We start from the raw sequence: 13,295 nt of genomic DNA, 5'->3' as shown, positions 1-13,295 counted from the left end.
CCCTAATGGTGCGATCCAAATTCAGCACCTTCTTCTTCTTTCTCTTTTTTTTTCTCTTGCTAAAAATCCCCTAGTACTAGTTCCCCAACGAAATGCACGGCGAGCTCCGGCCACGGCCGCATCGAGGCGCACAAGGCGAGCTCCATCCCCGACCGTGTCGAGGCGCGCATAGCGAGCTCCGCCCCGCCCGTGGCTCGCGTGGCCGGCGACCGTGCTCGCTGTGGCGTGGCGAGCGACCGGCGCCCGTGCCGGCCCGGCGCTCGCGCGTCCGGCGTTGAGGCGGGAACGGCCAGCTCTGCCCTCTCCCGTGGCCGACGCGGCCGGCTCCGCCCCTGCCCGTGCCCGCGCATGGCTCGCGCGGCTGGCGTCGAGGCGCTCACGGCCAAATCCGCCCCCGCCCGCCGGTGGCTCGCGCGGCCGGCGTCGAGGCGGGCACGTTGTTGTTGGCGTGTTGACAAACGTCTGTTGGGAACCCCAAGAGGAAGGTGTGATGCGTACAGCAGCGAGTTTTTCCTCAGTATGAAACCAAGGTTATCGAACCAGTAGGAGTCAAGGAACACGTGAAGGTTGTTGGTGATGGAGTGTAGTGCGGCGCAACACTAGGGATTCCGGCGCCAACGTGGAACCTGCACAACACAATCACAATACTTTGCCCCAACTTAACAGTGAGGTTGTCAATCTCACCGGCTTGCTGTAAACAAAGGATTAAACGTATGGTGTGGAAAATGATGTTTGTTTGCGAAGAACAGTAAAGAACAGAGTTTGCAGTAGATTGTATTTCAGATGTAAAAGAATGGACCGGCGTCCACAGTTCACTAGTGGTGTCTCTCCCATAAGATAAATGGCATGTTGGGTGAACAAATTACAGTTGGGCAATTGAAAAATAGAGAGGGCATAACAATGCACATACATATCACGATGACTAATATGAGATTTAATCAGGGCATTACGACAAAGTACATAGAGCGCTATCCAGCATGCATCTATGCCTAAGAAGTCCACCTTCAGGTTATCGTCCGAACCCCTTCCAGTATTAAGTTGCAAACAACAGACAATTGCATTAAGTATGGTGCGTAATGTAATCAACACAAATATCCTTAGCCAAAGCATTGATGTTTTATCCCTAGTGGCAACAGCACATCCACAACCTTAGAACTTTCTGTCACTGTCCCACATTCAATGGAGGCATGAACCCACTATCGAGCATAAATACTCCCTCTTGGAGTTACAAGTATCAACTTGGCCAGAGCCTCTACTAGCAATGGAGAGCATGCAAGAACATAAACAACACATATATGATAGATTGATAATCAACTTGACATAGTATTCCATATTCATCCGATCCCAACAAACACAACATGTAGCATTACAAATAGATAATCTTGATCATGATAGGCAGCTCACAAGATCTAACATGATAGCAAAATGAGGAGAAGACAACGATCTAGCTACTGCTATGGACCCATAGTCCAAGGATGAACTACTCACACATCAATCCGGAGGCGATCATGGTGATGACGAGTCCTCTGGGAGATGATTCCCCTCTTCGGCAGGGTGTCGGAGGCGATCTCCTGAATCCCCCGAGATGGGATTGGCGGCGGCGGCGTCTCTGGAAGGTTTTCCGTATCGTGGCTCTCGGTACTGGGGTTTTCGCGACGAAGGCTTTAAGTAGGTGGAAGGGCAGGGTTGGAGGCGGCACGGGGGCCCCACACCATCGGGCGGCGCGGGCCCCACCCAGGCCGCGCGGCCCTATGGTGGCGGCGCCTCGTCGCCCCACTTCGTAATCCCTTCGGTCTTCTGGAAGCTTCGTGGAAAAATAAGACCCCGGGCGTTGATTTCGTCCAATTCCGAGAATATTTCCTTTGTAGGATTTATGAAACCAAAAACAGCGAGAAAATAGCAATCGGCTCTTCGGCATCTCGTCAATAGGTTAGTGCCGGAAAATGCATAATAATGACATAAAGTGTGTATAAAACATGTGAGTATCATCATAAAAGTAGCATGGAACATAAGAAATTATAGATACGTTTGAGACGTATCAAGCATCCCCAAGCTTAGTTCCTACTCGCCCTCGAGTAGGTAAACGATAACAAGGATAATTTCTGAAGTGACATGCTATCATAATCTTGATCAATACTATTGTAAAGCATATGAGATGAATGCGGTGATTCGAAGCAATGGTAAATACAATGAATAAACAACTCGAATCATATAGCAAAGACTTTTCATGAATAGTACTTTCAAGACAAGCATCGGTAAGACTTGCATAAGAGTTAACTCATAAAGCAATAAATTCTTAGTAGAAAGCTTTGAAGCAACACAAAGGAAGATATAAGTTTCAGCGAGTTGCTTTCAACTTCAACATGTTTATCTCATGGATAATTGTCAACACAAAGTAATATAACAAGTGCAATAGGTAAACATGTAAGAATCAATGCACACAGTTCACACAAGTGTTTGCTTCTAAGATAGAAAGAAGTAGGTAAACTGACTCAACAAAAAGTAAAAGATAGGCCCTTCGCAGAGGGAAGCATGGATTACTATTTTTGTGCTAGAGCTTTTCATTTTGAAAACATAGAAACAATTTTATCAACGGTAGTAATAAATCATATGTGTTATGTATAAGACATCCTATAAGTTGCAAGCCTCATGCATAGATTACCAATAGTGCTCACCTTGTCCTAATTAGCTTGGATTTACATGGGTTATCATTGCATAACATATGTTTCAACCAAGTGTCACAAAGGGGTACCTCTATGTCGCCTGTACAAAGGTCTAAGGAGAAAGTTCGCATTGGATTTCTCGCTTTTGATTATTCTCAACTTAGACATCCATACCGGGACAACATAGACAACAGATAATGGACTCCTCTTTAATGCATAAGCATTCAACAACAGATAATATTCTCATAAGAGATTTGAGGATTGATGTCCAAAACTGAAACTTCCACCATGATTCATTGTTTTAGTTAGCGGCCCAATGTTCTTCTCTAACAATAGTCATACTCAAACCATTTGATCATGATAAATCACCCTTACTTCAGACAAGACGAACATGCATAGCAACTCATATGATATTCAACAAAGGTGTTATAGTTGGTGGCGTCCCCAGAAACATGGTTACCGCTCAACAAGCAACTTATAAGAAATAAGACACATACATATTCAATACCACAATAGTTTTAAGGCTATTTTCCCATGAGCTATATATTGTAAAGACAAAGAATAGAATTTTAAAGGTAGCACTCAAGTAATTTACTTTGGAATGGGAGAGAAATACCATGTAGTAGATAGGTATGGTGGACAAAAATGGCATAGTTTTTGGCTCAAGGATTTGGATGCACGAGAAGTAATCCCTCTCAATACAAGGCTTAGGCTAGCAAGGTTGTTTGAAGCAAACTCAAGTATAAAACAGTACAACAAAACTTACATAAGAACATATTGCAAGCATTATAAGACTCTACATTGTCTCCTTGTTGTTCAAACACCTCACTAGAAAATATCTAGACTCTAGAGAGACCAATCATGCAAACCAAATTTTAACAAGCTCTATGTAGTTCTTCATTAATAGGTACAAAGTACATGATGCAAGAGCTTAAACATGATCTATATGAGCACAACAATTTCCAAGTATCAAATTATTCAAGACATTATACCAATTACCACATGAAGCATTTTCTGTTTCCAACCATATAATGATGAACGAAGCAGTTTCAACCTTCGCCATGAACATTAAAAGTAAAGCTAAGAACACATGTGTTCATATGCAACAGCGGAGCGTGTCTCTCTCCCACACAAGGAATGCTAGGATCCGATTTTATTCAAACAAAAACAAAAACAAAAACAAACATACGCTCCAAGTAAAGCACATAAGATGTGACGGAATAAAAATATAGTTTCACTAGAGGTGACCTGATAAGTTGTCGATGAAGAAGAGATGCCTTGGGCATCCCCAAGCTTAGATGCTTGAGTCTTCTTAAAATATGCAGGGATGAACCACGGGGGCATCCCCAAGCTTAGACTTTTCAGTCTTCTTGATCATATTGTATCATCCTCCTCTCTTGACCCTTCAAAACTTCCTCCACACCAAACTCAAAACAAACTCATTAGAGGGTTAGTGCATAATCGAAAATTCATATATTCAGAGGTGACATAATCATTCTTAACACTTCTGGACATTGCACAAAGCTACTGAAAGTTAATGGAACAAAGAAATCCATCAAACATAGCAAAACAGGCAATGCAAAATAAAAGGCAGAATCTGTCAAAACAGAACAGTCCGTAAAGACGAATTTTTCTGGGGCACTTAACTTGCTCAGATGAAAATGCTCAAATTGAATGAAAGTTGCGTACATATATGAGGATCACGCACGTAAATTGGAAGATTTTTCGGAGTTACCTACAGAAGGGGCTGCTCAATTTCGTGACAGTAAGAAATCTGTTTCTGCGCAGTAATCCAAATCTAGTATTGGCTTTACTATCAAAGACTTTACTTGGCTCAACAATGCAATAAAATAAAGATAAGGAGAGGTTGCTACAGTAGTAATAACTTCCAAGACTCAAATATAAAACAAAAGTGCAGAAGTAAAATAATGGGTTGTCTCCCATAAGCGCTTTTCTTTAACGCCTTTCAGCTAGGCGCAGAAAGTGTGAATCAAGTATTGTCGAGAGATGAAGCATCAACATCATAATTTGTTCTAATAATAAAATCAAAAGTTAACTTCATTCTCTTTCTAGGGAAGTGTTCCATACCTTTCTTGAGAGGAAATTGATACTTAATATTACCTTCCTTCATATCAATGATAGCACCAACAGTTCGAAGAAAAGGTCTTCCCAGTATAATGGGACAAGATGCATTGCATTCAATATCCAAGACAACAAAATCAACCGGGACAAGGTTATTGTTAACCATAATGCGAACATTATCAATCCTCCCCAAAGGTTTCTTTATAGCATTATCAGCAAGATTAACATCTAAATAACAATTTTTCAATGGTGGCAAGTCAAGCATATCAGGCATAACAGAAATACTTGCACCAAGATCACATAAAGCATTACAATTAAAATCATTGACCTTCATCTTAATGATGGGCTCCCAACCATCTTCCAACTTCCTAGGAATAGAATTTCAAGTTTTAGTTTCTCCTCTCTAGCTTTATGAGAGCATTTGTAATATGTTTTGTAAAGGCCAAATTTATAACACTAGCATTGGGACTTCTAGCAAGTTTTTGTAAGAAATTAATAACTTCAGAGATGTGACAATCATCAAAATCTAAACCATTATGATCTAAAGCAATGGGATCATTGTCCCCAATATTTTGAAAAATTTCAGCATTATCACAAACAGTTTCAGCAGTTTTAGCAATTTCAGCAGTTTCAGGCAATTTTGCACGCTTTGCACTAGGAGTAGAAACATTGCCAACACCAATTATTTTACCATTGATAGTAGGAGGTTTAGCAACATGTGAAGCATTATCATTACTAGTGGTGGTAATAATCCAAACTTTGGCTACATTATTCTCTTTAGCTAGTTTTTCTTCTCTTTCTCACCTAGCATGCAATTCAGCCATCAATCTAATATTCTCATTAATTCTAACTTGCATGGCGTTTTCTGTAGCAAATGACTTAATATATTTATCTTCATTAGGCATAACTTTCAATTTTAAAAGATCAACATCAGAGGCAAGACTATCAACCTTAGAAGCAAGAACATCAATTTTACCAAGCTTTTCTTCAACAGATTTGTTAAAAGCAGTTTGTGTACTAATAAATTCTTTAAGCATGGCTTCAAGACCAGGGGATACACTCCTATTATTGTTGTAAGAATTACCATAACCATTACCATTATTAGAAGGATATGGCCTATAGTTGTTACCAGAATTATTCCTATAAACATTATTGTTGAAATTATTACTTTTAATGAAGTTCACATCAACATGCTCTTCTTGAGGAACATTATTAGGATCAACATTAGATCTACCATTCACAAGCATAGACATAATAGCATCAATCTTATCACTCAAGGAGGAGGTTTCTTCAATAAAATTTACCTTCTTACCTTGTGGAGCTCTTTCCGTGTGCCATTCAGAGTAATTTATCATCATATTATCAAGAAGCTTTGTTGCCACGCCTAAGGTGATGGACATAAAAGTACCTCCAGCTGCTGAATCCAATAGGTTCCGCGAAGAAAAATTCAATCCTGCATAGAAGGTTTGGATGATCATCCAAATAGTTAGTCCATGGGTAGGGCAATTCTTCACCAAAGATTTCATTCTTTCCCACGCTTGGGCAACATGTTCATTATCTAATTGCTTAAAATTCATTATGCTACTTCTCAAAGATATAATTTTAGCGGGAGGATAATATCTACCAATGAAAGCATCCTTACATTTAGTCCATGAATTAATACTATTCTTAGGCAAAGATAGCAACCAATCTTTAGCTCTTCCTCTTAAGGAGAAAGGAAACAATTTTAATTTTATAATGTCACCATCTACATCCTTATACTTCTGCATTTCACAAAGTTCAAAAAAATTATTAAGATGGGCAGCAGCATCATCAGAACTAACACCAGCAAATTGCTCTCTCATAACAAGATTTAGTAAAGCAGGTTTAATTTCAAAAAATTCTGCTGTAGTAGCAGGTGGAGCAATAGGTGTGCATAGAAAATCATTATTATTTGTGCTAGTGAAGTCACACAACTTAGTAATCTCTGGAGTACCCATTTTAGCAGTAGTAAATAAAGCAAACTAAAAAAAGTAAATGCAAGTAACTAATTTTCTTGTTTTTAATATGGAGAACGCAAACAAGACAGTAAATAAAGTAAAGCTAGTAACTATTTTTTTTTGTATTTTTGATATAAAGAGCAAACAAAGCAGTAAATAAAATAAAACAAAGCAAGACAAAAGCAAAGTAAAGAGATTGGATGTGGGAGACTCCCCTTGCAGCGTGTCTTGATCTCCTCGGCAACGGCGCCGGAAAAATCCTTGTTGTTGGCGTGTTGACACACGTCTGTTGGGAACCCCAAGAGGAAGGTGTGATGCGTAAAGCAGCGAGTTTTCCCTCAGTATGATACCAAGGTTATCGAACCAGTAGGAGTCAAGGAACACGTGAAGGTTGTTGGTGATGGAGTGTAGTGAGGCGCAATACCAAGGATTCCGGCGCCAACGTGGAACCTGCACAACACAATCACAATACTTTGCCCCAACTTAACAGTGAGGTTGTCAATCTCACTGGCTTGCTGTAAACAAAGGATTAAACGTATGGTGTGGAAAATGATGTTTGTTTGCGAAGAACAGTAAAGAACAGAGTTTGCAGTAGATTGTATTTCAGATGTAAAAGAATGGACCGGGGTCCACAGTACACTAGTGGTGTCTCTCCCATAAGATAAATGACATGTTGGGTGAACAAATTATAGTTGGGCAATTGACAAATAGAGAGGGCATAACAATGCACATACATATCATGATGACTACTATGAGATTTAATCAGGGCATTACGACAAAGTACATAGACCGCTATCCAGCATGCATCTATGCCTAAAAAGTCCACCTTCAGATTATCGTCCGAACCCCTTCCAGTATTAAGTTGCAAACAACAGACAATTGCATTAAGTATGGTGCGTAATGTAATCAACACAAATATCCTTAGACAAAGCATTGATGTTTTATCCCTAGTGGCAACAGCACATCCACAACCTTAGAACTTTCTGTCACTGTCCCAGATTCAATGGAGGCATGAATCCACTATCGAGCATAAATACTCCCTCTTGGAGTTACAAGTATCAACTTGGCCAGAGCCTCTACTAGCAACGGAGAGCATGCAAGAACATAAACAACACATATATGATAGATTGATAATCAACTTGACATAGTATTCCATATTCATCGGATCCCAACAAACACAACATGTAGCATTACAAATAGATGATCTTGATCATGATAGGCATCTCACAAGATCTAACATGATAGCACAATGAAGAGAAGACAACCATCTAGCTACTGCTATGGACCCATAGTCCAAGGATGAACTACTCACACATCAATCCGGAGGCGATCATGGTGATGAAGAGTCCTCCGGGACATGATTCCCCTCTCCGGCAGGGTGCCGGAGGCGATCTCCTGAATCCCCCGAGATGGGATTGGCGGCGGCGGAGTCTCTGGAAGGTTTTCCGTATCGTGGCTCTCGGTACTGGGGTTTTCGCGACGAAGGCTTTAAGTAGGCGGAAGGGCAGGGTTGGAGGCGGCGCGGGGCCCCACACCATAGGGCGGCGCGGGCCCCACCCGGGCCACGCGGCCCTATGGTGGCGGCGCCTCGTCGCCCCACTTCGTAATCCCTTCGGTCTTCCGGAAGCTTCGTGGAAAAATAAGACCATGGGCGTTGATTTCGTCCAATTCCGAGAATATTTCCTTTGTAGGATTTCTGAAACCAAAAACAGCGAGAACAACAGAACCGGCTCTTCGGCATCTCGTCAATAGGTTAGTGCCGGAAAATGCGTAATAATGACATAAAGTGTGTATAAAACATGTGAGTATCATCATAAAAGTAGCATGGAACATAAGAAATTATAGATACGTTTGAGACGTATCACACGTCTAGCTCCGCCCCCGCTCGTCGCCGCTCGTGCCCGCCCGTGGCTCGCGCGGCCGGTGTCGAGCCACGTACGGCCAGCTCTGCCCCCGCCCATGGCCGGCGCATCCGGCTCCGCCCCCGCCCGTGGCCGACGCGGCCGGCGCCCGTGCCTGCGCGACCGGCGACCGTGCTCGCGGAAGCGTGGCTCACGCGGCCGGCGTCCGTGTCCGCACCCTTTTGCGCGTCACCGTCGACGAGGTTTGCGGCCGGAGCTCCTTTTAGAAGCAGCAACTTCCGGCATGGATGAAAAAATGAGGAGTCCGCGACGGGGGACTCCATGCGAGGGCGACGATGGCAGTTGGCCAGGCCAGCCAAAATTCGGTGGCCGTGCCGGTCATCTCCACGGGAAAAAGAAGACAAAGGAGAGAGAATGTGTGAGGCTGGGTGGATAGAAACGGCCGTGCTGAGCCGTCCTGAGCCATCTGGGCAGACGCAAAGGCCGCCCAGATTTGGGACAGCTTAGGATCGTTCCGGACTTTATGACCATCCATTTTTTTGGATTTAGGGTACCCATTGGGTGCTACTTTTATCCGAAAAGATCAAAACGGATAAATCTTTTGCATTTAGATATCTCTATTGGAGATGGCCTAAAGGATCCCTGCCTCCCGAGACCCAGCAATCCTGCACCACAGGTAGGTTGTGAAATTCCACATTGTCTCCTTATCCTTAGTGCGTGCTTTACTACGTGCAGTCAACGATACTGCGACATTTGGATATATCAGTCTTAAGCATAAATGGAATCTGCATCTGATCCGGAGGATATTCTCGGAGACGCGTTTAATCTCTCATCATCTTGGGGATATTCTAGTCACGAGATGCATCAATAATTTCGCGGCAGGTTTAATTAAAAGACTTGCAGCAGTTTATTCCTGCCGTCCAAGACTAGCTTGTACGTAACGACGACTGAGCAAATTTCCTGCCAGCTTCGTCGGACTACTTTACTGAATCATCGTACTTGGTGAAACGCACATTGCAGGGAGTTTCTATTTGAAAGTTATGAAATTTCCATACCTCCCGGCCGTCACTTTTGTATCTTTCCGACCAATATTCTCGTAGGAAAAAATTACATTCTCGAAAAATAATTCCAATCAACATCCGACCAGTCTCATGTAACTTCATACTTACATGAAACATTGGATTATAACTTCCACTATAGTTACACACTTACACTAAAACTGCAACTAATGGGCTTCCGCACCAATTTGATTAGCCTCTAAGCCTGAACGCCTGATCCCTCCTCCCCCCTTCCGTTCCACCATTTCACCTCTAACTCCCTACGTCACAAATAAGTGTAGTTTTAGATTTTGTCCTACGTAAAAAAAAAGACTAATTCATAGGAACGTCAGCAGTAAATTTGACATCAAATTACTATACTTTTTGGAGACTGAAATTAGTATGTTATGAATCTACATTTATACAATGCCATTTTGTGATATTGATTTGGCATTATAAATTAAGATATTTTTGTATGAAGTTGGTTAAACTTGATAAAGTTTGACTTACAACATAACCTTAAACTATACTTGATTGTGAATGGAGGGAGTACAATTCTTCATCATCTAATAGCTTAGGTCGTGTTTGAGAGCAAAGTATTTTTGAAATATTTCAGCAATATACTCCTAGGGATATTTTTTTAATTCTTATTTTTTTCCCTCCGTGATTTTTTTCGTTGTTTTGGTTATGTGCATCCTCGATGCCTCGAATACCACCATCAGGCTTCTTCCGATACGATGAAGTTGTCTATCGATTGATCAGACAAACCAACTAAGGAGCCCTCGCCAAGATGGAAATGGGAAGCGTGGTTTTGCCAATTTGTGGGCAAGCATCCAACAGAGAGAAGCAGTGTTCCATTCTTATTGGCAGCACCCTTATGTTGTTTCCTCGATTGTGTAATTAGTATCTACTTGATATTGATATATTCCTTAGCGACAAAGCTATATTATTGCATTAACTAGAATAGTAGTATACCGTGGTATCTCAAAACCAAATTTATGTTTTCACTGTCCATTATCATATCCTCTGATTGCTCTTGAAGTAGTGTTGTATTTTGAGTGAAAGGGTGAGACCACGAGCTAGAGCAGCAGTGTCGAGGAAGCATGGAAACAACTTCCAATAGACTTGGGAGGACCGAAAGAAGTATGAGATCGAGTGAAGTTGTGCATCGAAAAATCGGAACAGAGCTCGAGCTGCAAAAAAAACACCATTAAATTTGAAAATGAAAGTGAAAAATATGTGAGTACATAAAAATTAATATGTAAGTCTAAATTTCCATCGAAATGTCTTTTAATCTGTGATCTACAAAAAAAAGACAAACATGAAGACTAAAATTGAGTCTGTTTTATTATTTAAAGCAACAAATTGTGATTTTTTGTGATGCTTGAGACACTGCCTAATGTTTAGCAAAAACTTCTCTATTTTGTGAAACTTTCAAATACACTATATTTGATTGCTTTTCCCAAGAAAATTGTGCTCATTGGAGCTCTAATTCCGAAGCGCCGCACTTGCTCACATATTATGTGTACTAGCAGCAACACATAAAATTTAAACCAAATATTGGTAAATGATTGTTGCAAATTATTGAATTGATGATTGATGCGCTAGCCAATTATCCCAAAACTCTGAACTGGTGGAGTTAGGCTACATATTTTACCCCCCTCCACCCCACCCACCTCTAGGCTGGTTGACTGAGACCGCAACTATTTAAAGTAGATTAAATAGTGCATTAGCTGGGGCTTAAACTTAAGACCTTCTGGATCTAATACCATGTTAAATTGATGCACTAGTTAAGTTTATTAAAACTTCGAACGGTTTGAAAGAGCTAAGCTATACTACTATATTTTAAAACAAATTCAATTATTTCAGTGAGCTCTGAAATAGTTTCGGTACTAATACAAACCCTGAACATCATTGGTTATTGATTGATTTTTTTAGGTGCATGGCTGGATTTAACATTCAAAGATGCATGGCAGTGAAATGCATGCTTAAATCATATTGGTGCCGGAGAACAACATAAACAAAGAGACAAGGGTGTAGTGCCACATTTGCCACATAGGAGATGACACTCGACTGGCTTAAGAGAACAAACCATATGTAAAACCAAGTTCTTAGAGCATCCCCACTCGTTGGCGCTACCCACGTCCAAATCCGGCGAAATTTTCGTCCGGATTGGAGGAAGATTTGGCGTGGGGAGGAGTAGTTTCCCAGTCATGTGCTCCCCAAGCGGCGTTTCTCGGGGAAAAAGAGGATGGCTCGGGGAATCCGGACGAAAGAGGAGACACGTGGGCGTGGGCGGTTGGTTTAGCTTCATCCGGAGTCCCCGGGAGACCCCGGGAAACCGAGGATGGCATGGGGAGTCCGGACGAAAATAGGCTCAAATCCGGACCAAAACGAGGAACCGGGGGCCTGACTGGGCTGTTTTTCGCCATCCGGATGAAAAAAAGTGGCCGTAGGGGGCTCTGTGGGGAGACGAGTAGAGATGCTCTTAATGATTAATTGTCTGAAAGCAACCGTGCGGATCTGGTCAAGGAATCAAGGATATAAAAGCAAAGCGATGGAACGAAGCAGCTAGCTCGGAGCATCGCAGTGCGAGCAACGGAAGCATCACCACCATGGCTGGCAACCAGCAGCCGAGGGTGCTGCAAGCCCTTGATGTGGCACGGACGCAGTGGTACCACTTCACGGCGATCGCCATCGCCGGCATGGGCTTCTTCACCGACGCCTACGATCTCTTCTCCATCTCCCTAGTCGTCGACGTCATCGGCCATAGGTACTATGGTGGCCAGCCGCCTCGCGGGGTCTCCGCCGCCATCAGCGTCATCGCGCTCTGCGGCACCGTCCCTGGGCAGCTCGTCTTCGGCTGGCTCGGAGACAAGATGGGCCGGAAGCGCATCTATGGCTACACACTGATCCTCATGGTCGTCTGCTCCCTCGCCTCCGGCTTCTCCTTCAGCAAGCGTACCGGCAAAAGCGTGGTGACCGTCCTCTGCTTCTTCCGGTTCTGGCTCGGCGTCAGCATCGGCGGCGACTACCCGCTCTCCGCCACCATCATGTCTGAGTATGCCAATAAGAAAACCCGCGGCGCATTCATCGCCGCCGTCTTCGCCATGCAAGTATGTATGCCGTCCGTCGTTTGTATTCTTACTTTATTGTGAATTGTGATTTAGTACTAATTCCCCATGAATGATTTTTTTATACCATGTTGTTAGACTTTTAGAACTTCGACAAATAATGAATTGCTAGTTACTATGCCCTACTATATTTGCTAGATACTCCCCCTTTTCATATTAGTTGTCGTGGATTTATTAGGATCAAAGATGTACTAAGTCAATGATAATTAATATGAAGAAGAGAGAGTGTTAGATATAGCACGAGGAAAGTTTCAAAACATGTACTATAACATAATACCGGCAAAAGATCTCACTGTATTTTCGAATAGAGGAAATGTTTACTTTACCCAATTTGATTAGTTTTTTGTTTCAAATACTTACTTCAAGGGTTTTGGCAACCTTGCTGCTGGGATTGTCGGCATGATCACATCAAAAGCCTTCGAGAAAGCATCGCCCAATGACGTTGACTACGTCTGGCGCATCGTCCTGATGATCGGCGCCATTCCGGCGCTGCTCACCTACTACTGGCGCATGCAGATGCCGGAGACGGCACGGTACA

General features: G+C 42.6%; 1 protein-coding gene across 1 annotated transcript in view; it reads left to right on the top strand.

The window, feature by feature from the left end:
• Nucleotides 1–12,238: 12,238 nt before the first annotated feature.
• LOC124673085 (putative inorganic phosphate transporter 1-13) overlaps nucleotides 12,239–13,295 on the top strand; it is a 2,783-nt gene continuing 1,726 nt past the window's right edge. The window contains exons 1-2 of the mRNA XM_047209215.1: nucleotides 12,239–12,739; nucleotides 13,124–13,290. Coding sequence (XP_047065171.1) covers nucleotides 12,239–12,739; nucleotides 13,124–13,290 — 668 coding nt within the window. The remainder of the gene's footprint in view (nucleotides 12,740–13,123; nucleotides 13,291–13,295) is intronic.

The sequence above is a fragment of the Lolium rigidum genome, chromosome 7 (genome assembly GCF_022539505.1).
Source record: "Lolium rigidum isolate FL_2022 chromosome 7, APGP_CSIRO_Lrig_0.1, whole genome shotgun sequence".
NCBI classification, from domain to species: Eukaryota; Viridiplantae; Streptophyta; class Magnoliopsida; order Poales; family Poaceae; genus Lolium; species Lolium rigidum.
Note: the sequence above shows the minus strand (reverse complement) of the source record. Positions and strands in the feature narration are given on the sequence as shown.